Source organism: Pleurodeles waltl, chromosome 2_2 (genome assembly GCF_031143425.1).
Source record: "Pleurodeles waltl isolate 20211129_DDA chromosome 2_2, aPleWal1.hap1.20221129, whole genome shotgun sequence".
Classification (NCBI taxonomy): Eukaryota; Metazoa; Chordata; class Amphibia; order Caudata; family Salamandridae; genus Pleurodeles; species Pleurodeles waltl.
Genome location: NC_090439.1, coordinates 578,192,307 through 578,218,086, shown reverse-complemented (window position 1 = coordinate 578,218,086; position 25,780 = coordinate 578,192,307). Strand labels below are relative to the sequence as shown.

The 25,780-nt window shown below is 44.3% G+C and overlaps 1 protein-coding gene across 1 annotated transcript in view; it reads right to left on the bottom strand.

Annotated features, from left to right (window-relative positions):
• Positions 1–3,397: 3,397 nt before the first annotated feature.
• MEP1B (meprin A subunit beta) overlaps positions 3,398–25,780 on the bottom strand; it is a 263,585-nt gene continuing 241,202 nt past the window's right edge. The window contains exons 13-15 of the mRNA XM_069220087.1: positions 22,801–22,978; positions 19,644–19,848; positions 3,398–3,583 (exon numbers count right to left, since the gene is read on the bottom strand). Of these exons, the coding sequence (XP_069076188.1) occupies positions 3,572–3,583; positions 19,644–19,848; positions 22,801–22,978 (395 nt within the window). The 3' untranslated portion in view covers positions 3,398–3,571. The remainder of the gene's footprint in view (positions 3,584–19,643; positions 19,849–22,800; positions 22,979–25,780) is intronic.

Here is a 25,780-nt window from a genome sequence, read left to right as displayed (position 1 = left end):
CCAGCAGAGCTGTCATTAAGGAAAAATAGAATGCCAAACAGTGTCCCATAAGCATCAGGAAGAATTTTACATCTCATCAATGCCCCAATTTCAGAAAAAAATGTTGCTCAAAAAAGCAAACAGTCCGGGACAGGTAAACATTGTATGAAGTCAGTCGCCAACCTCGCACCCACATCTGAAACATGCTCACGAGGCTCCTTCATACATTTTTTTAATCTTCTCTGGAGTGTAATATAAAAAACATTTACTGTAGAATGACATTCTTCTGTAATTTGCCACCTGAATTCCTTTAGCACTAAGCCGATTATAGCGTTTATATTGGGTGGATGTCATTTTACATCCAGAAGTAGTGAGAATTCTACACATATGATCTGATACCGGAGTCGTGCCCAAGTTCTGGAGGAGCATTCTATACCAATTTCCTACCCCTATTAGGGACAATATAAAATATGCAAGGCTAATTCTTTCAGATAATGTATTCATATTCATCCCATCGCTGGAGCAGAAATGCTTGATTTGGGTATAACTAAAAAAGAATGTGCCACATATAAAGGGGGGTGTTGCTTCTTAATGTCTGCCATGAGATAAACACTTTATTGCAAAACAAATCACTTATTCTCCGAAAACCGAGATTTTTCCATCAGTTCATTACAACCTTGCCTAGCCGTAAACAGAGACTGGTACAGGAGGAAAGCCTCATCTGAAGATGTAAACGAGGAAGATTATATTCTGCCCAAATCAAGCTGAAAGGATCAACTATAATGTGAAGGGTCCTATACTGCGTCTTCTTGGGTAATCTAGGAATCATTAGAAAAGACAAAAGGTCTATGGCTGAAGCATGAAGCATGGTCTTCAGATAGAAATTATCATCACCTGAGATATCTCTAAATGCTTGAGAAAGCCAGTCTATAAGGGCTGCTTGATAACATGTTTGTACTCGCAAGAGTGCCAGCCCACCCTCTCCAAAGCCTAATTGAAGGACCTGCAATTTAATTTGTGGTTTCTTCTTTTGCTAGATGAAGCCACAAATTGCTGTTTCAATAGCGTTGAAGAAAGATTGAGGGATCTTAATCATTACATTAGTAAATACGAACAAAAGCAAAGGTTAATTTTTACTAGAGAGAACCGACCTATGAACATGAGAGGAATATTCTCCCACTGTTTAAATAAATCACAAATCTTGAAAAGAATGGAAACATAGATAAATGTATAAAGATCTGCAAGTTTTGAAGTAACTTAATGCCTAAATAATGAATGGGACACTGGATTTTGGCTACTATGCATAATGGGAATAACAACGGGAAGGCAGTTGACTAATAAGGCTTCAGATTTCAGCTATTTTTATTACCTGTGCAAGCATCATTTCTGGTTCTCTGTTACATCATTTGGTTTGTACTAATTACTCAACTATTACCACTCTTTTTTGCATGGCTAACAATCTGTTGATTTACTTGATGTTTTTGCCAGTGTCATGTGACATGTTAATTCTTATTGGGCATGGGATATGGTTGCCTCTCCGATATGCTGTGATTTTGACATATCCTGGTAGTGTTTTGCTTCCTATTTTTGTGAAAAGGACAAATGTGTATACTCCATTAACCTCTCAGAGGTCTGGGCTTCAGGAGACTTAACCATTTATGCGAAAATCTAAATATTTGTCGAGAAAAGGATCTAATCTACATTTTTCGAGTGCTTCCTTTTTAAAAAAAGAGAAGGGCTTCCATCTGTTCACTTAGCATATAGAGGAAGCAATAGACAATTGATTAATGATCCTGATGGGAGCTTTATTTTCATATGTGAAAGTGTGAAAAAAATGCCAATATTCATGGCTCAAACTTGTCAGGATAGTTTTTGTAACAAGTTAGGGAAACACCTTTGCTGTAGTGAAAAGATCATGCATTGAAGTGATTCAAATAGTAGACTTGAGCCTCTTATATATTTATCCTGTTCATTCTATGTGTGACAACAATTATAATAATAAATTACAACAGATTCTAAAGATTACGGACATCTTTGCTGTTTAGCATTTAATGCACCATTTTCCCCTCCTTAATCTTGGTTTGAAATAAAAGGTTATTTTATTTTTTCACATTTATCACTTTCTATAGATATGGAATTTTTTCCAAAATTGGTATCTCATATCACATTGTGAAGCATATGTTGCCAAAACTTTATGCATCTGCGCCTGTTGGGCCTTGTCATTGGGAAGTGAATACATCTGTCTCACAGGATTAGGATGTGATATGTTTTAATATATCTGAGATCAGGCCATTTTTGGCGTTAAATGAGGGTTCATTATCCTCTTGTATATTGGATGATTCTAGCATTGTGCACTTTGTAAATTGAATGTTCCTGGCACCGAACACCCCAAAACTCATCTGTGTAGTTTCGCAAAGATCCTCCCTGAGCCTGACTCTCTTCAATGCGTACGTGATACCTCAAGTCAGCATCTTTCACTGTCATGATATCAATGTCCTCTCCTAAACCAATGACACACAACTCATTTTCTCTCTCAGCACAAGTCACCCACGACCCGGATCAAGTTCAATGCCTGTATGAATGAAATCGCCCACTGAATGAAGACCAACTGTCTAAAGTTGAACACTGACATGACCAAAATCATGATCTGGAACGCCCCATCACCATGGGACTCCACGGGGTGGTCAACAGAGCAAGAGCCAACACCCAGCCCGTCCCTATGCCAAGGACCTTGGGATCATCACTGACAGCAAACTGGACATGATCGTCCAAGTCAATGCCATCACTGCTTCATGCTTCCATACCATGAAGATGCTGAAGAAGGTTTTCAAATGGCTGTCAATCAGCACTCGGAAAACCGTCACACTCACAATGGTCACAAGCAAGCCAGACTACGGGAACACCCTAAATGCTGGGATCAACAACAAAAACGGACCAGAAAGCTGCAGACCATTCAGAACTTGCCAGCCAAAAGCACTCTCAACCTCCCGCGCTGCACAGACATCACACAACACCTGAAGGACTTCACTGGTACTCCATTCACAAATGACCACAATTCAAACTCCTCACCCACACATTCAAGGCACTACATAACACTTGCCCAGCATACCTCAGCAATCTCATCTGCTTTCACAAACCTTCCAGACACCTCTGCTCATCCGTACTCCTACGTGCACAAATGCCACACATACATCACTCATAAAGCAATGAATGACCTGCTGCTACACCACATAAGAGCTTCCTCCTTACTTCTTAAATTCAGCAAAAAGCTGAAGACCTGACTTTTTGACTAGTCCCATGAGGCCCAGGGTGTGTTTAGACTCATTCCTGCTCAGTGCCAAAATACCCTCCCAGGTGATAGTGCACTCTACAAATCTACATAACATAAAATTTTCTGAAAATAAAACACAACTCAATATTCTGAAATATTGGCAACATTTATTTTTTTATACAGCGGCTCTTTCTCACAAACAGGTGGATCAGTCATTTCAGTAATCACACTCTTAGTAAAAATTTAAAACCCTAGGCACTCATTCAATTCATGCCTTTCTTGAATGGAAGGATTCGAAGGTTTATCGCTGCACATCCTTCATTAGGCTCCTCTCTGCAGAAAGGAAACATGATACAAACTCATTATGAAACTGCTGTGCAAATAAACTATTCACTTGCCATTTAGTTGTAAGAAAGAAAGAACACTCACTTTTCCTCAAATGTCTAACAATGTTTCTTGAATCTATATCGACAAATGTTTAGTAATAATATAATTTTTAAATACTTCAGAGAGAACGAGTTTCAGTATTTACTGTACTTTGCGAGCCATGCGCTTACGCAGGAAATCCCTGACGACCGCACTTCCCGCATGTCCGTTTATAATCTTTTGAACAATAGCGTGAAATTTGTATCCTTAATTTGAGTTGTTTAAACTTGTAAAGTGGAACAGCACTTGTGCATGATGGAATTTTTATCAGCTAATCGACCTTTGGTTTTTCATAGTAGTTTATCACTCAGAAAATTAACTTATGTTTTTAAAAACTTTAGATAATAAGTTTCCAACATTTCACAAATAGCGTTGTTTTTTACTTTCCTTACTGAAATATCAAAATAATTAGTAAGGGGTTTGTTGAAAACAGTTGTTTTGCTGTGCATAGGGATAATCATGTAAAAGTAACAATATCGCTATGATCAATCTAAAACATCTGTTCAATAGTGATACAGCATTCAGCTCTCTCGCCATAGGTCCAATTTATAGCTAGAGAATTGATATCTTAGAAAGTAGTAGAAGTTGTGTCTCGGGTCTATATAAATTGGCAAATAAATATTTCTTATTACATGAGTTATGGCAGTAAGAGAAATTGTGAGGTAATTTGGTCACGGAATTCGTCACATAAGGAGTCACTGACAGGGGATAGCCTCACCGTGCAGACTTGATCTTTCAATTCAGCCCAGAAGCCTAACGTAAAAAGGAACATGAGTATATATATATTCCTCTTAAACCTATGCATTTGTTTTGTGTCGCTTTCCATACTTTAGCCATTCACTAAACCTCACTGGAGCAGTGGTAAAAGCAGTGCTTGAGGAAGCTCCTACTACCTCTACATAGGGATGTATCTTACTCAATGAGACTCAACGGGTGATGGTCTGATATTTCTGACACTCTGGCCCATATTTATACTTTTTGACGCTAAACTGCGCTAACGCAGTTTAGCGTCAAAAAATTTAGCGCCGTCTAACGCCATTCCGAAGCGCCATGCGGGCGCCGTATTTATGGAATGGCGTTAGCCGGCGCAAGCAGACCGGCGCTGCCTGGTGTGCGTGGAAAAAAACCATGTAGACCAGGCAGCGCTGGCGTAGGGGGAAAATGGCGCTAGGGCGTCTTAAAATGGCGCAAGTCGGGTTGACGCTAAAAAATCGTCTTAACCCGATTTGCGCCATTTTTTCGACGCCCAGACGCCATTTAAATGACTCCTGTCTTAGTAAAGACAGGAGTCATGCCCCCTTGCCCAATGGCCATGCCCAGGGGACTTCTGTCCCCTGGGCATGGTCATTGGGCATAGTGGCATGTAGGGGGGCACAAATAAGGCCCCCCTATGCCACCCAAAAAAAATTTAAAAATATAAAAAATTATACTTACGTGAACTTACCTGAATGTCCCTGGGGTGGGTCCCTCCATCCTTGGGTGTCCTCCTGGGGTGGGCAGGGGTGGCAGGGGGGGTCCCTGGGGGCAGGGGAGGGCACCTGTGGGCTCATTTTGAGCCCACAGGCCCCTTAACGCCTACCCTGACCCAGGCGTTAAAAAGTGGCGCAAATGCGGGGTTTTTTGACCCGCCACCTCCCGGGCGTGATTTTTGCCCGGGAGTATAAATACGACGCATTTGCGTCGCCGTCATTTTTTTAGACGGGAACGCCTTCCTTGCATCTCATTAACGCAAGGAAGGCGTTCACGCTAAAAAATGACGCTCTTTGCCCATACTTTGGCGCTAGACGCGTCTAACGCCAAAGTATAAATATGGCGTTCGTTTTGCGCCGAATTTGCGTCGAAAAAAACGACGCAAATTCGGCGCAAACGGAGTATAAATACGGGCCGCTGTGTTGTACCCAACCTAGGCAGGTGGTCCTATGAGCAGGGATGGATGTGTACGGGTGCGTGAGGGTTTTTTTTTTAGCATGGTAGAGCGACCTTGGGGTTGCCAGTGGCAGAGAGAATTTAAGTACTATTCTGAAAAATAAACTACATTTTTGAAAACCTTCAAGTCCATCCATTAATTAAGGATTCTCTTGTTTTATACAAAAAGAGTTTGAGAAAATCTGATAATTTTAGAGAAAAATAACAATGAACAGTTGAATAGCATAACAAACACACAGCTACAGAGTTTATAGTATAATAATGTGCTATCAAAAAAATGGTAAGCTAATTATTCTAGTTGCTTAGGCATTCTAACAGTAAATGTTAATGGGCTACACACTACAAGCAACTGCACCATATTTGAGAAGAGCAGTGACATGTGGCCCCTGGCATCCTGTGCCTTCAGGAAACACAGCTCAAGAAACCTGATTGGGATTTACACTCATTGGTGCTTCCAAACAAGAAATACCTTCAAAAGAGGTGGCTCTTTTGGTTAATGGTTGTCCTTGGCAGTGCCATAAGCAGGGAAGACAGAATTGCTAGGTCTAGTACATAGTTTTGCTCCCTTACATTATGCAAGGGAGCTCCTAATAATGCTAATAAGGATGGCCCCACAATGTCTCAGCAACTACTGCTTGAACTCTGTCTCTGGGAAGGCCTCATGGGTATTTGTGGAGATACTAAACCTAACAATTCAATCAGGCAAATATTCCCCAAACCCTGGTGGGGGTTTTCTACTTACTCAGAGACTCTGCTCATAGGACTACATATGTATGTGTACTCAGATAATAATGTATCACAATCATTTAGTCTTAAACATACCAGGCAATTGATTTAATATTTCAGATCCAGCACGTAGATGAACATTCAATAGAAATATGTACTAGGCATGAATTACCATATACATATCTCTTGAGTTATCACAGGTTTTTGAGTTCATACTCTTAACTCCACTAGTCTTAACAGGGTGTAGGCTTGCATGAAGTGAGTTATTGGAGGGACTACTACATCATTTACTATCTCTAGTTATAAAAACAATAAAAAAGGGCAATTAAGAGCAACACTTAATCTAAAAATAGAACATGCACATGCAGTATAAAACCAATTATCCGCTCTAACTCAGGAGAATATAAATAATAAACTTATAGTAAATATGCTTGTAAAGATAAAAGAGTGAGACAAAGCCACTCATGTTTAATTCCAAATCATCTTAATTGTTTCAAGAGTGATGAGTAATGAGAACATGGTAAGGACCTTGTTCCTAAAACTTACAAGACAGATGTTCAACAATTTTATTAAAGACGTCATAGATGCACAAGGCCAAAAACTCTGCAACCAAAATTCCATTGGGGCAATTTTCATTTTTTCTAGTATTTTGACACCTATTTATTACTAATGTTCCATTTGTTTGATGCAGATTCTTTGCTTTCCCCATCATGAAAAGATAGCTTTAAAAAAAAAAAAAAACTTGCATGCTGAGGCTCATTACAGCCAACCTCCCTTATAAAATTTGACTCAAATATATATACTAAAATACTTGCTAAAAGACTGTCCCACTGCATTGAACAATGGGTTGACCCGATGCAATGCAGGTATGTTCCATCTTGTGACACTACTACTCATATACATTTGGCCACATCCATTTTTAACATTACAATGTTCACTGTCAACCCAACTGAGAGGATATTGGCTAATGAGGAGAAGGCTTTCAGTAGAGTCTCCTGGCTCGGTTTATGGCAAGAATTACAATGCATTTGCTTTGGCCCCCTGATTTTAAATAAAAAAGCTTACCTGCGTTCATCTCCCCTCGTCTTTTTCTGGGTCACACAGGCTTCCAGCCAAACACGATGCTGCTGTCAACAGCATAACAGCAGCATCCTGATTGGTCTGAGCAGCCTGCTTTGCTGCTCAGAGTGGGAGCCTTGGCATGTTCTCCTCTCGGCTGTGCAATACAGCCGGTTAGAGAACACGCAAAGTGTGCATGTCTGTTTGGCCAGCCCAACACGGCCGGCCAAACAGTCATGCACACTTTGTGCAGCAAAAGTCTTCCTCCGGCCCCCTCCCTCCAGCCCAGTCCTGCCCCTTACTCCCAGGAAAAATAAAATGATAATACCATTGTGTTATCATTTTTGTTTTCCTTTCCCCACAATTCAGTGGGGCGACTCTCTTCTGCCTTAGCAGAGGAGCTGCCCCTGTCCGGGGAGCAGCAGGGGGCCTAAAGATACTCATCAACTGGAGCATATCAAAAGTGAGGCTCTTTACGTGGACCTGTAATGGGTGTGTGTGTAAGGTCTGTCAAACAACACTATAAAAACCACATTGTGATGAAATGAAGATGGTAGGGGTACCAAGATGGGATTGCAGAAGTACTAGAGCAGATAATGTATAGTTATCACTTCATACAGGTTTTCTTATATTTATATAAATCACAATTAGAAGAACAGGGACCATTTGGTCATAATCACTCGATTTTTTATCACTTGACAAATATGGGATAAGAACTGCAGGTCAAAATGACTTCATTGCATATGATAATTTAAACTTGGTTTTGGATGGGGTAGTTGGATGTACCAGCCAGTGGTATTTAACACACTACCTTTTCCACAGCCCCACTTTCCAACAAATATGCCTTCCAGCATGCTGTCAAGATGTTTTTTAAGAAGAAAAACAAATAAAATACATATACATTTACCAGACCATGGGCACTCACCAAGTATAATCGGATGTGAACAGACTGTAAGCGCAATCTCTAGACCAGATTGTCCTTCTCTACACCCAAGGTCACTCCCAATAACACAAGACATGAGCTTATACTGGGAGGACAGTTTGCAAGGACTTTATAAGTGTAGATGAGCACAATAAACTTGTTTCCACCCTTTTCTTTGAAGAAGCCCACTTCTCACCACTGATAAATATGAAAAAAGAGTGGGGGTGATGTCTGTGGTGTAAAGAGGTCCAACAGGCAGATTTTCTGTGGTACTAAGATCCATCTGCAGGCTAAGTTATCCACATAGCCTAATTCTGTGAATTGAAATCTTTGGAATTCCACCACAGATAGTTTTTATTGGGCCATATTTATGGCAAAGTGGCACAGTGCAGCGCAACAAGGTGCAGTACAGCGCAGCAAGTCACCTTGCTGCACTGTCACTGGGGAAGGGCTAGAATATGCCGTATTTAGGACATAGAGAGCATTCATGTCCTTTTCCCTTGTACTGGCGCACTATAGGCTGCCTTGTGTCAATGCAGACACCCTTGCACCATGGTGCAAGGGTGTCTGAGTTGTATGCAGGATTGTTTTGTGCAGTATGGGGCATCTTCCTTCACAAAAACTATCCATTTAGGGCATGTTCCTCCATGTGTGCTGCAGAATGCATAACAATATTTCTCCTCATTACACCTCTCCTGGGGAGGTGTATCTTTTTGGCAAATTCCCAGGCTCACCAGGTTTGGTGAATCTGGTATGCATCAAAAGCCATGGGAGTTACATGGTAACACCCACCCAATGCCCATGGACTGCCTCCCTTGTGCAGAGTAACGCAAAGCACCAATTTGCACTGCATTGCATTACTCCAGATTTTTTTAGCAATTTAAAGCCATGCAATGTGGCTTTGCATGGCTTCAAAATTCAGAATTAGAGGTTTGCATTACTCTTGTACTACTTTGCGCAGTGCAAGCATGACGCAAATCTCTCATAAAAATGCCACATTATCTTTATGTTCCCGAAAACAACATAGATCTCATTACAGAGACCTAACTTCTCAGGAAAAGTATTCACATGAAAGGATCGTACAGTAGGTCAACACATGTCTAACTTGCAGTTATTAACAGTTTAGCAAGTCTCTTCATCTTCCTCTTTATTGAATGATAGTCAATCATGACATAACTGACAATCATATTCTTTCTGGAAGGTAGCGCGCCACAAGGATACAGCAGTGCCTGAACAGACACTGTCAAGTCCTCTACATCACTATCTAATTTCTCATCTCTTCTGACCATTTTCACATGTTTCTTCTACAATCGACCGCTCAGTCAGATCCCTCAACCACTCCCTCTAACCAATGGCTTTTGTACTCCAACATTTGTTGTACAGTCTATGCTTGGAAAGGGTGAGGGCCATGGTGACCAGTTTTTTGTTCATCTTATTTTTGATCAAGACTAGAGAAATTCCAACTAAACGTGCCTTTGGCGGTATGGGCTGTTGTCATTTTCACTCTTGACTCAAATGTGCGTAGCAGGGTTTACCGGAACCCTGTAACCTCCAGACATTCCCATGTCAAATGTAGGACATATAATTTATCAAATTTGATCCTGGCGTTCAGAGATCTTGTGGACATTTATGCTGGCCCACTTTTATTCCAGATCTAGTTTTTTTGTTCTGATGATCATTCACAGACACTTTTTTGCGCACCTATGTCAAACTTAGGTGACCAAAAACCCTAAGAATAGAATGCTAATTTCACATGTGTAGTTAGACTGCATTTATTTTGTTGTGGTGAGTATGGTGAATATATTGAAGGTTGCTATATAAGTTACTAGCTCCAGGAAGCATTGTTAAACTTTTCGTATTTCTACAGATAACCATAGATCTTGGTTAGGTTTAAGCCTGAATGCCTGTCCTTGCGCAATTTGAGAACAACAGTGGGTACTAATGATGGTTGCTGTTTTATTGGTGGATAATGGTTTCCCACGCTCCCTTCCTCTAATAGGCCGAATATAGAGGGCCTGATACACAAACTACAAAAACTAAGAAATCTACAGCTGGATGTTTTTGGTTATGTTTGGAGTAAATTTCTGATATATTTTGTATTTCACCAAAAATTCCACAAGAATAGTTACCCAACTCAGACATTTCACACAATTGCATTCAAAAATGTGCAAATGTAAGGCTAACCTGTATTTTAACTTCATTTAAGAACTGTTTGTTACTTCAAGGTGGTTATGTTTGCCAGTGGGTAAACCCGACTTATTACCCGTCTTTTCTTGATAGGGGTATGTTCATGACTGCATCTCTGCACTCTGAAACCCAAAATCTTACAAGTTTGTGGATGTTCACCTAAATAGATAGCTATACCCCCTCCAAACAACCACAAAACGTGCTTTGGCACAGATGTGCTCATAGGGAAAATTGCCTCATAATAGGTGTTAGACCTGACAGCCTGAGGGTGGTCACCCCTAACTTTTTGCCTGCCTCCCTCCACTTTTTGGACACTGTTTTTGCTGGCTTTTAGACTCTGCGCACTTTACCACTGCTAACCAGTGCTAAAGTGCATATGCTCTCTCCCTTTAAACATGGTAACCTTGGATCACACCAAATTGGACTATTTGATTTACTTGCAAGTCCCTAGTAGAGTGCACTATATGTGCCTAGGGCCTGTAGATTGAACGCTACTAGTGGGCCTGCAGTACTGGTTGTGCCACCCACTTTAGTAGCCCCTTTACCTTGTCTCAGGCCTGCCATTGCAAGGCCTGTGTGTTCAGTTTCACTGGCACCTCGACTTGGCATTTAAAAGTACTTGCCAAGCCTGCAACTCCCCTTTTTCTACATATAAGTCACCTCTAATGTGTGCCCTAGGTAACCCCTAGAGCAGGGTGCTGTGTGGGTAAAAGGCAGGACATGTACCTGTGTAGTTTACATGTCCTGGTAGTGTAAAACTCCTAAGTTCGTTTTTACACTACTGTGAGGCCTGCTCCCTTCATAGGCTAACATTGGGGCTGCCCTCATACATTGTTGAAGTGGTAGCTGCTGATCTGAAAGGAGTAGGAAGGTCATATTTAGTATGACCAGAATGGTAATACAAAATCCAGCTGACTGGTGAAGTTGGATTTAATATTACCTTTTTAGAAATGCCACTTTTAGAAAGTGAGCATTTCTCTGAACTTAAATCTTTCTGTGCCTTACAATCCACGTCTCGCTGGGTTTAGTTGACAGCTCCTTGTGCATTCACTCAGACACACCCCAAACACAGGGTACTCAGCCTCACTTGCATACATCTGCATTTTGAATTGGTCTTTCTGGGCTGGGAGAGTGGGGGGCCTGTTCTCACACAAAGGACTGCCACACTGGGACCCTGGCAGACAGGATTGAACTGAAAGGGGACCTGGTGCACTTCTAAGCCACTCTGTGAAGTCTCCCCCACTTCAAAGGCACATTTGGGGATAAAACAGGGCCTCTGCCCTACCACCTCAGACACTTCCTGGAGAAGAAACCTGAACCAGAACCTGCACCCTGACAAGAAGAACTGCCTGGCTGCCTAAAGGACTCACCTGACTGCTTTCTACAAAGGACTGCTGCCTTGCTGTTGCCCTGCTGTCCTGCTGCTCTCTTGCTTTGTGCAGAAGTGCTCTCCAAGGGCTTGAATAGAGATTGCCTCCTGTTCCCTGAAGTCTCAGGACCAAAAAGACTTCTCTCTTGCAACTGGACTCCTTGTGCGGCGAAAAATTCGACACACAGCTTCTTCCACTGTGAAAAATTCACCGCACACCGGACCGGAAAGACGGCGCTCAACTTCGTGAGTAAAAGATCGACGCAGCACCTGCGGTGCGACCGGAACTTCGACGCACGGCCCGCCTGGACAACGGCGCCCGACTTCCAGAGGGGAAATCGACGCAGCGCCTGTCGTGAGGGAAAAAATTCCACACACAGCCCACAGAAACGACGCGCAGCCGGACAACAAGGCCAGGATTCCACGCACAGACCCCGGGGCATCTGAAAACCCTGCGACCCACAGAGGAAACCTGTCCGTGCGCTGGAAATCGACGCAACATCTTCCCCGCGTGAAAAATAATGACGCAAGTCTGTGTGTGAAGGGGCGAAACCGACGCACACACCATTTTCCATGCATCTCCTCCTCGGCGGCCCTTTGCGGAGATTTTTCACTCCAAACCAGGTACTTTGTGCTTGAAAGAGACTTTGTTTGCTTTTTAAAGACTTAAGACACTTTATATCACTTTCCAGTGATATCTTTACAATCTCTTATTGCATCTTTTTTCGTTTTGACCTGCAAATATCCATATAAATATTATATATTTTTCTAAACACTGTGTGGTGTATTTTTGTGGTGCTATATTGTGTTATTGTATGATTTATACTTCTAAGTTAAGCCTGACTGCTCAGTGCCAAGCCACCAGAGGGTGGGCACAGGATAATTTGGATTGTGTGTGATTTACCCTGACTAGAGTGAGGGTCCTTGCTTGGACGGGGGGGGGTAACCTGACTGCCAACCAAAGACCCCATTTCTAACACTGGTGATCAGCGGTGAGGATAGGTCTTGTATTTGTGCTGTGACATACAGTAGCTAAGTATTTCACTATCTACCCACAGTTGAAGGTCAACTTGATTTTTATCTCTTTTTTCAAATTCGTTTTTACCTGACAATTTTCTAAACCTAATTCCTCACTCAACATGTCTCAGGCTGGGTCTCAAGCAGGAGATTTTGACCTAGCCCTGTTGGAGACATATACTGTCAAACAGCTAAAAGTGTTCTGCAGGGAGATGAGTGTATCCACCCAAGGGGCCTCCAGAAAGGAGGACTTTCAAGTGACGCTGAGGGCCTGGGCAGAAGCCCATTTAGAGGAGGATGCTGAGGAAGAGGAGCCAGAAGATGGCCCCTCAGAAGATTTTTTGCCATCAGTGGATGATTTTACCACTGCATTTGTGCCCCCTTCCAGACCAGGGAGAAGTGTGTCTTAGCAAGGCCTCTCCACAGAGGAAAGGAGAGAAGAGGGGGAGTTCCAATTGCAAATGTCAAGACTGAAAATTGAGGCTCAACAGGAGGAAAGAAGGGTAGAGAGAGAAGCCCAAGCAGCTGAGAGAGCCTTGGCTGAAAATAAACTTTTGTTGGCTCATGAACTGAGTCTCAAGGAGCTGAATCTTAAGGCAAGACAGTCTGAATCCAGCAGTAATGGTGGCAGCATACAGACAGGACCTGCTGGAGAAAAGAAGGTTCGTATACCCAAAAATGTGGTGCCCAGTTTTGTGGTGGGAGATGACATAGATAAATGGTTAGCTGCTTATGAAGTTGCACTAAGGGCTCATGAGGTTCCTGAAGGGCAATGGGGTACAGCTATGTGCCACCATTGGGGAGGGACACACTTGTCACATTGGACAGACCAGATCAAAACACATACCCACTTCAGAAAGCCATTTTACTTGCCGAGTTTGGGCTGACCCCTGAGAAATACCGTCAGAGGTTCAGGGACAGCACCAAACTACCCACACAAACATGGGTAGATTTCTTTGACTTTTCCAGTAAGGCACTGAATGGATGGGTGCGGGGCTGCAAAGTAGATGATCACACAGGATTGTATAATTTGATTCTGAGAGAGCATATGCTCAGTATTTGTTTTACAGAGTTGCGCCAGCACCTATTAGACAGTAAGCTGACTGATCCCAGGAAGCTTGCTGAGGAGGCGGACCTCTGGACTAATACCAGAGTGTCCAAATAGGCATCTGGGGGGGACACCCACAAAGGTGGTCAGGGTTCCCATCAGAAGAAAGAGGGGGGAGAAAAACTTAAAAACAAGGAGTTCTCAAAAGGCCCCCAAAATAGTTCCCAAGGGAGTAGTGGTAACCAGTCCCGCTCTGATTCTCAAAAGAAAGGTTTTACTGACCATAAGACAGGGAGGTTTGTACCCCACTGTGCAGAGTGTAATAAGTATGGGCATTCTGAGGGTGACTCCAAGTGTCCCAAGAGGGCACAGCCCCACAAAGGAGGGCAGACACCTGGGTTGGCTAGCATAGCGCTCGGGGAGGAAATGGTCCCAGTCAGTTTTGGGGAGCAGACAGAGGTAACCCTAGTGTCCCTGGGGGATGCAGAGATGGTGCCAAAAACCCACATGCCTGCCAATGCTTCCAAGTATAGACAGTGGGTCACCATCAATGGGCAAAGGGTGGAGGCTCTGCGTGACACAGGAGCCAGCATGACTACTGTCAAGGGTCAGCTGGTGTCAGCAGAGCAGGTCATCCCAAATACATTCCACCAAGTCATAGTCGCCGACAATCGTGAGAGCCACCTACCGGTAGCTCTGGTTCCCTTTGAGTGGGGGGGGTCTCTGGTACTCTAAAAGTAGCTGTGAGTCCTGCCAGGCCTGTCGATTGTCTGTTAGGCAACGACCTTGAGCACACTACCTGGAAGGAGGTAGAGCTAAGGTCTCACTTGGAAATGTTAGGATTGCCTGAGTGGATCTGCATGACCACACGGTCCATGGCTGACCGAGCGGGAAGTCAAGGGCGTCTGGAGCCTGGAAAAATGGCCCAGACAACTGCCAAGAGGAGGGGCAAGGGGCAAGTTAAACCGGTCCCAGAAGTTCCCGCAGTGGTTGAGGGGGTTCCTGAGGAGGAGGCCCCTGAGCCAACTGGGGAAGACATTGCCGCCCTAGGTGACCTACCTGAGCTTGCTGGCTGGCAAGTTGAGGGTGGGCCCACCAGGGAGGAATTCTGCAAGGTGCAGAAAGAATGTCCCACTCTAGAGGGCATGAGGAAGCAAGCCTCAGCCCAGGCAGCAGATGAAGCCTCTGGCGACCGCCACATATTTTGGGAGAATGATCTCCTCTACAGTGAGCCTAAGGTTCCGGCCATTGGGGCAGCACGTGCGCTGGTGGTCCCCCAGTGTTACCGGACCTTCCTACTGGGACTGGCTCACGACATTCACCTGGCAGGACATTTGGGGCAAGACAAGACCTTTGCCAGGCTTGTCACCCACTTCTATTGGCCCAGAATGAGGACAAACTCAGATGCGTTCTGTAGATCCTGTCCTACCTGCCAGGCCAGTGGTAAAACAGGAAAAAAGGTTAAGGCCCCCCTGATTCACTTCCTGTCGTTGGCATCCCCTTTGAAAGGGTGGTCATCGACATTGTTGGTCCATTGGACCCCAAAACTGCCCTAGGCAACAGGTTCATCCTGGTTTTGGTGGACCATGCCACCCGTTACCCAGAGGCAATCCCTCTGAGGACCGTAACTGCACCGGTGGTGACCAGAACTTTGATGGGGATACTTACCCGTGTGGGATTCCCAAAGGAGATAGTGTCTGACAGAGGCACTAACTTCATGTCTGCATACATGAAGTCTATGTGGGATGCGTGTGGTGTAACCTACAAGTTCACCATGCCCTATCACCCCCAATCTAATGGTCTTGTGGAGAGATTCAACAAGACCTTGAAAGGCATGATCGCAGGCCTCCCTGAGGCCCTGAGGCGTAAGTGGGACGTCCTCTTACCATGGCTTCTCTTTGCTTACAGAGAGGTACCCCAGAAGGGGGTAGGGTTCAGTCCCTTTGAGCTCCTCTATGGGTACCCTGTCAGGGGACTCCTAAGCATTGTCAAGGAGGGGTTGGAGAAAGTTCCAAAGGCACCCCCTCAGGATGTGGTCAGCTACATGCTGGCCCTCTGCAACAAGATGAACCGCTTCTGGAAAGTGGCCAAGAGTAACCTTGAGGCCAGTCAAGAGGTAATGAAACGCTGGTATGACCAGAAGGCCACCCTGGTAGAGTTTCACCCTGGAGACAAAGTGTGGGTAATGGAGCCAGTAGAGCCTAGAGCTCTCCAGGACTGCTGGTCTGGCCCATTTGAAGTGAAGGAGTGGACAGGGGAGGCCACTTCCCTAGTGGACCTCCAATCCCCTAGGAACCCCCTAAGGGTGCTCCATGTCAACCGACTGAAGCCTCCTTTTGAGAGGTCTGAAGTCAACATGCTTCTGGTGACAGATGAGGGGGCGGAAGAGGAGAGTGAACCTCTCCCTGACCTCCTCGCTGCCAAGGAAGGTGATGGGTCAGTGGAGGGTGTCATTCTCTCTGACTCCCTGACCCTAGACCAGAGAGGGGGCTGCTACCAGTTACTGGAACAGTACTCTTCCCTGTTTTCTCTCACCCCTCGATGCACACACTTGTGTGTCCATGATATTAACACGGGAGACAGTCCCCCTGTAAAGAACAAAATTTACAGATTGTCAGTCAAGGTGAAGGCCAGCATCAAAGAGGAAGTCTCCAAGATGTTGGCTCTTGGGGTTATTGAGAAGTCTAGCAATCCCTGGGCCAGCCCTGTGGTGCTGGTACCCAAGGCTACTGCCCCTGATGCCAAGCCAGAACGTAGGTTCTGCGTGGTCTACGGGGGTCTCAATTCAGTCACACGGACTGACGCTCACCCCATCCCCTGAGCTGATGAGCTCGTAGACAGGCTAGGAGCTGCCAAATTCCTCAGTACTTTTGATCTCACATCAGGGTACTGGCAGATCGCCTTGACTGAGGGAGCTGAAGAGAGATCAGCATTTTCCACACCTGATGGCCATTACCAATTCCGGGTTTGGGTTGAAAAATGCCCCCGCTACCTTCCAACGGTTGGTTAACAGGATCCTAGCTGGCAAGGATGCCTTCTGCGCAGCCTACCTGGACCACATTGCCGTCTACAGTGACAGCTGGGAGGAACTCCTGCTCCACCTCAAGGAGGTGCTTCAGGCCCTGCAACAGGCAGGCCTGACCATCAAGGCCAGTAAGTGCCAGATTGGGCAGGGTTCCGTGGTGTACTTGGGACACCTAGTAGGTGGTGGTGGCAAGGTGCAGCCACTCCAGGCTAAGATTGAAACTATCAAGGCCTGGCAACCACCTAGAACCCAAACAGAGGTGAGAGCCTTCTTAGGGCTCATCGGATATTACCACAGATTTGTCAAGGGCTATGGAACCATGGTGACACCCTTGACAGAACTCACATTCAAAAAGTAACCTAGGTTGGTGACTTGGACAGAGGCTTGTCAGAAAGCTCAAGGCCCCTGACTACTCCAAGGAATTTATCGTGCAGACAGATGCATCAGAGCATGGCATTGGGGCGGTCCTAGCACAGCTAAACGAGGAGGGCCTAGACCAACCAGTAGTCTTTATTAGCAGAAGACTATTACCATGGGAACAGAGGTGGAGTGCTATTGAAAGAGAAGCCTTTGCTGTGGTCTGGGCACTGAAGAAGCTGAGACCATACCTGTTTGGGACTCACTTCCGGGTTCAGACAGACCACAGGCCTCTCAGATGGCTCATGCTGATGAGGGGTGAGAATCCAAAACTCGTGAGATGGTCCATTTCCCTACAGGGGATGGCCTTTACGGTGGAGCATCGCCCAGGGGTTGACCACACCAATGCTGATGGTCTCTCCAGATACTTCCGCCTTAGCGATGAGAGCTCCCAGGAGGTTGGGGGGGACACATGTTAGACCTGACAACCTTAGGGTGGTCACCCCTAACTTTTTGCCTGCCTCCCTCCACTTTTTGGACACTGTTTTTGCTGGCTTTTAGACTCTGCGCACTTTACCACTGCTAACCAGTGCTAAAGTGCATATGCTCTCTCCCTTTTAACATGGTAACCTTGGATCACACCAAATTGGACTATTTGATTTACTTGTAAGTCCCTAGTAGAGTGCACTACATGTGCCCAGGGCCTGTAGATTGAATGCTACTAGTGGGCCTGCAGCACTGGTTGTTCCACCCACTTTAGTAGCCCCTTTACCTTGTCTCAGGCCTGCCATTGCAAGGCCTGTGTGTGCAGTTTCACTGTCACCTCGACTTGGCATTTAAAAGTACTTGCCAAGCCTGCAACTCCCCTTTTTCTACATATAAGTCACCTCTAATGTGTGCCCTAGGTAACTCCTAGAGCAGGGTGCTATGTGGGTAAAAGGCAGGACATGTACCTGTGTAGTTTACATGTCCTGGTAGTGTAAAACTCCTAAGTTCGTTTTTACACTACTGTGAGGCCTGCTACCTTCATAGGTTAACATTGGGGCTGCCCTCATACATTGTTGAAATGGTAGCTGCTGATCTGAAAGGAGTAGGAAGGTCATATTTAGTATGACCAGAATGGTAATACAACATCCTGCTGACTGGTGAAGTTGGATTTAATATTACTATTTTAGAAATGCCACTTTTAGAAAGTGAGCATTTCTCTGCACTTAAATCTTTCTGTGCCTTACAATCCACGTCTGGCTGGGTTTAGTTGACAGCTCCTTGTGCATTCACTCAGACACACTCCAAACACAGGGTACTCAGCCTCGATTGCATACATCTGCATTTTGAATGGGTCTTCCTGGGCTGGGAGAGTGGGGGGCCTGCTCTCACACAAAGGACTGCCACACCCCCTACTGGGACCCTGGCAGACAGGATTGAACTGAACGTCTTCCCCGCGTGAAAAATAACAACGCAAGTCTGTGTGTGAAGGGGCAAAACCGACGCACACACCATTTTCCACGCATCTCCTCCTCTGCGGCCCTTTGCGGAGATTTTTCACTCCAAACCAGGTACTTTGTGCTTGAAAGAGACTTTGTTTGTTTTATAAAGACTTAAGACACTTTATATCACTTTCCAGTGATATCTTTACAATCTCTTATTGCATCTTTTATCGTTTTGATCTGCAAATATCCAGATAAATATTATATATTTTTCTAAACACTGTGTGGTGTATTTTTGTGGTGCTATATTGTGTTATTGTATGATTTATTGCGGAAATACTTTACACATTGCCTTCTAAGTTAAGCCTGACTGCTCAGTGCCAGGCTGCCAGAGGGTGGGCACAGGACAAATCGGATTGTGTGTGACTTACCCTGACTAGAGTGAGGGTCCTTGCTTGGACAGGGAGTAACCTGACTGCCAACCAAAGACCCCATTTCTAACAATAGGTAAATATCATGTTTTGGTAAAGTCCTTTATGAGTGTAAATTCACATTTTGTGAATATGAAATGTAGGTTTATCCCCGTAAATGAGTGTTTGTGCACCTATATTCAACTGAGGTGCACAAACACCCGTGTGAAGAACGTCCCAAGTTCCCAGCTAAGGCTAACGAAGTCCACTTTTTAAATTATGGGAGCACCTTATTTAAAATACCCCAAAAAGTCGGTGTGTTTAGAGTAAAAGGCTACTGGGTATAATGTAGTACAGGTCGGCTATACTAGCACCTTACACTGAACTACAAAGACTTTCATCACTATCAGGAGGTACTTATTTCATGAGATAAAAAATTGAAGTTAAAATATGAAACAATTCCATTGTACTGTTATTACAAATTGTTTACTTACATTTGCTAACGAAAGGCCTTGATTGCTTGCCATCATCTTTTTCTTGTATTTCTTCTTCAGGCAGCAGACGCTCACAATTGTGACTATGAGCATAGCAGCAAACACAGCAACCGTCGCGGAAACCGCAATGACCACCGTATCATTGGCAGAGCCCTTCTTCTCGCACCTTTCACCAGCATACCACCAGTCTACCCCCACTTTGCATCTATAAAAGAAAAACATCTTGAAACTGCAACACCCCATGCAACAGTACCGTTAGCATTTCTTAATTTAATTTCGAACAGAAACCTGTAGTCCTGAAATGCGAGAGGATAGGATGCAAAAATGCTTCAATTGCAAATGTGATTTGAAGTTCTGCACTTAAATGCTGCAGATGTCTTGTGCTTTGCTTGCTGAGTGCCTATAGTTCCATAAGAATGTGAATACCATCTCACTCCATGTGATCTTTAACAAAATGGTGCCATCGTCAGAATCCAAGACAAAAGGGTATAGAGATCTTAAAAATATATTCTAATGCCTCATCCTCATTCGCCCTCAATCATAGTTTCTAGTCATAATTGTGGCACACATCTCCAAAACGAGTAGCTCATAAGCTACTGCTAGCTCTCTGGCTACCTGTAAGTATCTCCTCTCTCTTGATACCAGCCTTATAAATCTGAAGCTTTTGCTTGGTTTACTATAAGTATATAACATTTTAAAATTTTCTGTATTTTCAGAACACATACACTGATGTTTGGAGAAAAATGATTACATTTACAAAATATATTCAAAGCTCATATTTCAATGATAGATCATGGTGCACTGCGCAGACATATTATTTAGTACCTTTATGCCACAGGCATTGCATCTATGGTTGTTATGTGCTACCCATACTGAGACATTCCAAACTGATAAATATTTTTGTATACATTACTGCTGATGCGCCACGTCATTTCCACTGGTAATCATGCAAAGGTTGATCACCATGTTATCTAGTCTGATGTGTCACTGTGACCACAGCGATAATATTTATTAGCAGTTGGAGAGCCCTGAGATAAGGTGATAAGGCCGGTCTGACACGCTCTCCAAAGAAACATGCCACTGATGCTAGAGCACCAATGGTACAACAATAGCGAGAACATTTACCCTAAAATAGCCTGAAAGAGAGTCAAATGAAAGAAACAGTTCAACTAGTGATTACTAAAGTGGATTGTCTGGGATCTGGACAAGCAGGCAACATTCACGATAAAAGTAAAGTACCGAAAAGCATCTATGAATGTTGTCGGTGTTCGTGGCCAAATCTCCTGTTGTCTTCTGGTGATATCTTTGGTGACACTTTGCTGGGTAGTGATTGATAGTTTGTTAGCACTTCAGTTCAGGTGAAAGACAAAGAACCTCCTCTGCTCCCAGTCTCTGGTGTTAAGGGATTTTGAAAGTCTGCCTGATTTACTTCTGTTTCTTCATCTAACACGATCTCGTTACATTGGATTCCATGAGAAAAGGTGGAAGGAAAGTTTGCAGGTGATCTTGTTTCATACTTTCTCCTCTTGTTTATACCGTTGCTTGTGGTCTGCCCTCCTAGCTCTCAATGGTACTTATCCCGTTAACTAAATTCACCTTTTTCATCATACAGAACATCTTGCCTGTTGCATGATACAGCAGTGGGCTAACAGTAACTAGTGTTATTTAATGATGCATGCATACAAACTCAATCCTAGGATACTATTTGGAACAAATGCAGCTTATGCCATGATTTTCCAAATATGCATTTATTAATGCATTAGTTTATTTGTTTGCAGTATGTGCAATCCGGACTGTATTGGTCATTATTCATTGTTAAAAAAATCAGAGCCAACATATCGGGTTCTACTTCATGAAGCTTAGTGACTTGTATTTGTAAAAAAATTATAAAATAACACGTATTTAGATTGACAACTTCTATACGATAATATTTAAGTACCTAAGTTTGCTGATTTCACAGCAAATGTGAGTGCAGGTTCACAGATACTGCAGAATATTGCAACAAAGCATACATTTGGTGCTTCAGGGAAAGACCTAAATACCAGTGTTCTGACATCTTGAAATTGTTAAACTCAGAACATGGCTCCCATATAGAAAAACCTCTGTGTAGCCTGAATGCTCACACATAGCCGGCACAGTAAAGACCATGTAATCTTACTCCGCTCTCAATTTTGGACCTTCTCGATAAGAGAGTCTTCGCCTGCTCTGGCCCATGATTGGATGCCTGAATCTAAATGGGGATACTTTGTCTGTGACTATAGTCAAGTTAGAAATCTTGTTTGAAGTATAAACTTCTGTTGGCACACATAATGGAATTTCAAGTGTATTTGTCCCATCAATTCACAGCAAGTAAAACCTGCTGTAAAAAGCAAGGATAGATGCCCAAAATGTCATTTTGCAGTCTCTCTCAGGAATGGATGGGTTCAATGCAGTTTGTGTGAAATACCATATTTCCAGTTGGGAAACTCAGAACTGGTTGGACATTGCACACCAGCTAATTACTGCGCCCTGTGCTAACTTTAATCTGCAAATGAGCAGTATGCAAATTGCATTTTGCATCACAATTCTGATCGGAACTGACAACATAGTGAGTGGCGTCTGCCACTCAACGGGGTTGTGGGGCGGGGGAGGAGTGGGATAATATATCTATATATATTTTTTTACAAAGCTTACCTTCGGGGGAGATGCGTTCATCTCCCCTCCGTCCTCATCCTCTTCCTGGCTCACAAAGGCTCCCTGCCAATCACGACGCTCCTGTCACCAGCATGACAGCAGTGTCGTGATTGGTCTGAGCGGCCTGCTTCGCCGCTCAGATTGGGAGTGGGAGCCTGGGCATGTTCTCCACTCGGCTGTGCAATACAGCCAGTTAGAGAACATGCAAAGTGCGCATGTTTGTTTGGGCGGCTCCCAACATAGCCAGCTAAACAGACATGCGCACTTTGTGCAGCAAAAGTCCTCCTCCAGCCCCCTCTCTCCAGCACAGTCCCGCCCCTTACCCCCAGGAAAAATAAAATTATAATAGCATTGCGTTATTATCATTTTATTTTCCCTTTCCTCACAATCCAGTGGGGCGACGCTCCTCCGTCTCTGAACATATAATTATACAAACCACTAAAGATCGGTAAAGTGTGTGAAAAAAGATGCACTGTTGCGTTACCTGCAAACTGGTTTCTGATTCTCGAGGATACAAAGCCCGTCATTTTCACACGTATGACCGCCACAAGTTGCCTCGGATGGATGGGTTGTAGTTATAGTAGGTGTTCGGGGTGTAGTTATAGCAGATGTTCCAACGGTAGTGCTAGGGATGGGCTGAGTAGCTGTTAAGTGCGACACATCTACGGAAAAAAAAAATATTTTTTTTTTTAGTCGTTGCTTTTAGACAAACAGTCAGTAGAACTATTGGTACTGTCACTCATAGCAAGTTTGTAATGTCACTGTGACAACATAAATACTTACGACATTTGCAGCCATAGTTTTCCAAACAGTATTTCAATCACAACGGAATGGGTCTATGTCAGTGGCGGCCCGTCCTTTAGGGCGGAGGGGCCACGCCCCCCCACCCCATGAAGAGTGTCTGTCAGGCTGAAGAAAGGTCAGCCTGACAGACACTCTTCATGTTCAGGTCAGGCAGCCAGGAGCAGACATGCGCGATTTGCGCAGACTCCTGGCTGCCTGAGCTGAACTTTGCTGGGCTGAGGAGATCACGACCCTTATGGGCGTGACCTCCTTGGCCCAGCAAAGGTGCCTCGAGGCCCTCCCCTGGGTGACGAGGAAAGTGTCACCCATTGACACTCTCCCTGGGCGCTTCAGGTTTAAGCCCTGAAGTGCCCAGGGCGAGTGTCAATCAGTGACACTTCGTCACAGAGTGGGGTGGGGTCAGCAGTCTCACTGACCCCATCCCACTCTGTGATGAGGCTGGGACTGCTGCCTTCTCTCATTGGCTGACCTTAGGTCAGCCAGTGAGGGAAGGCAGCAGTCCCAACCTTCCTGGGACCCGGAAGCTTAAGGTAAGTGTGTGTGTTTATGTATGTGTGTTATGTTTTACATTGAATGTTTGGTGCGCGCGTGCATGTTATGAGTGTTGTTAATGGATGTGAGTGCGTGCGTGTGTGAGTGAAAGAATGAATGTGTGTGATCTTGTAAAATTAATGTTTGGTGCGTGCGTGTATGTTTGAATGGAATGAGTGTTGTTAATGGATGTGAGTGCGTGCGTGCGTGTGTGAGTGAAAGAATGAATGTGTGTGATCTTGTAAAATTAATGTTTGGTGCGTGCGTGTATGTTTGAATGGAATGAGTGTTGTTAATGGATGTGAGTGCGTGCGTGCGTGTGTGAGTGAAAGAATGAATGTGTGTGATCTTGTAAAATTAATGTTTGGTGCGTGCGTGTATGTTTGAATGGAATGAGTGTTTTTAATGGATGAGCGTGCGTGCGTGCGTGAGAGTGAAAGAATGAGTCTGTGTGTGTTTGTGTGTGTGCCCCGCCCGCCCCCTCCCAAAGCTGCCGGCCGCCACTGGTCTATGTAATCACATAACGTAGTTATGCACAATATCATGAACACGTTTGTGAACCGCTTTCCTAGTACAGACTAGTTCTGACATTAAAACTCGTTTGCAAGAATAAAACAAGTATTGACTATTACATAAGAGATAGTGCTTCGTCATTGAATGGAAAGCTTGTGGTTTTGTGGATGGGTGAACGTGAGGTTGTATGAACAGCTTGATGTGACTGAAGAGTGCATGGACCATGAATGCATAGATGAACGGCATGTTGTTCTTTTACATCACAAGTTAGCAAGGCTGGGCATCTTCTTCCTACTGTTCCCATGAGATGAAGTAACCCATAGGCCTACATCGCTGTGGAAAAAAACAGCTGCTGCGCCATATAATCTTAACCAAAGCATGATCCAAAGCAGGCGCTACCAGACTTAAATAAAGTTCCTTTATTGTGGTGTAAAGTAAAGGTATTTCATTTAGAGTTTATGCTTTACAGTCTTAGGGCCTTCTATAGGGTTGGCGTACTGGATACTCTGTTGCAAATTTAGCCGAGCTCTCGTCCACAGTACTGAATGTACACTAATTCCTATGGCCCTTGTAATAAGTCGGACTTAATGCCAGTCTCATTTTGTCTGGGTATCCTATCTGCTGTACTCTAAGTAAGGCCCTAAATCTGTGAAGGAGCTCTGTGTCAATTATTTCGGATGGATACAACACAGGGATTGTGAGACAAAATAAGGGTGTACCTATTTAGCATGGTTATACTTTTGCTCTAAGATGTAATACAAGATGACCTGCCAACCCATTAGCTTTCCTGCTGCCTAACCAGTCTTTGGAAATGCAGCAGAGCTCCTGGAGCTTAAAGAGTATCAACTAAGGTAGTCGGGGGTACCAAGAGCAGAGTGCAGGACAATCGAAGGACTGCCATCTTAAATTGTCCGTGGGTCTAAGCTAGTGCCCCAAATATTGCTGCCCATTGCTCACCTTCTCAAGTCCTCATTTTCTAGAAGGCAATTGTGTTGGTGTACCTGCTTGACGAGTGGGCTCTAAACCTACCCTCTCCCTGACAGTGCTTGCTGTCCCCTCAATTCTCTCTGGGGCATTAGGGGAAGCAACATGTAATCTACTCAATCCATCCACTGCCTGCCTCCAACCATGTATTGGTGCTGGGTGGGAGCAGTGGTAAAGGAAGTGGTAGCCTTAGGGAATGTGCTGCGATCGGTGGAGTGGTAGTATGTTGAAACCTACCTTACTGAGGTTTTTAAAGTAATGTATGGTGGAAAACACTGATTTCATACGTGCAGGTTATCTTTTATGTCAATACCAAGAAATAGGACTTGAGGAGACAGTGAGTCTCACCACAATCACTCTCAACAAACCTGCTGTAAACATAAGTATCGAGAAGCAGCTGGAGGCTGTCCACTTCCTTTCTGGTCTGCATAACCAGCTTCCTGTTCCTTAGAGCCTGTAAGGAGTGATCTTTTCGTTGTGGTTCCACCCATTTTTCCTGGCTAATTCTGCTAGCTGTAGAACTCTTTGCCCTTTACCACTGCCAAACAGCAGTAAAGTGCCTGTGCTTTCTCCCTAAAACACATGCTGCGCACCATAACTACCTTTTCAGCCTATATAATTTCAATTTAAGA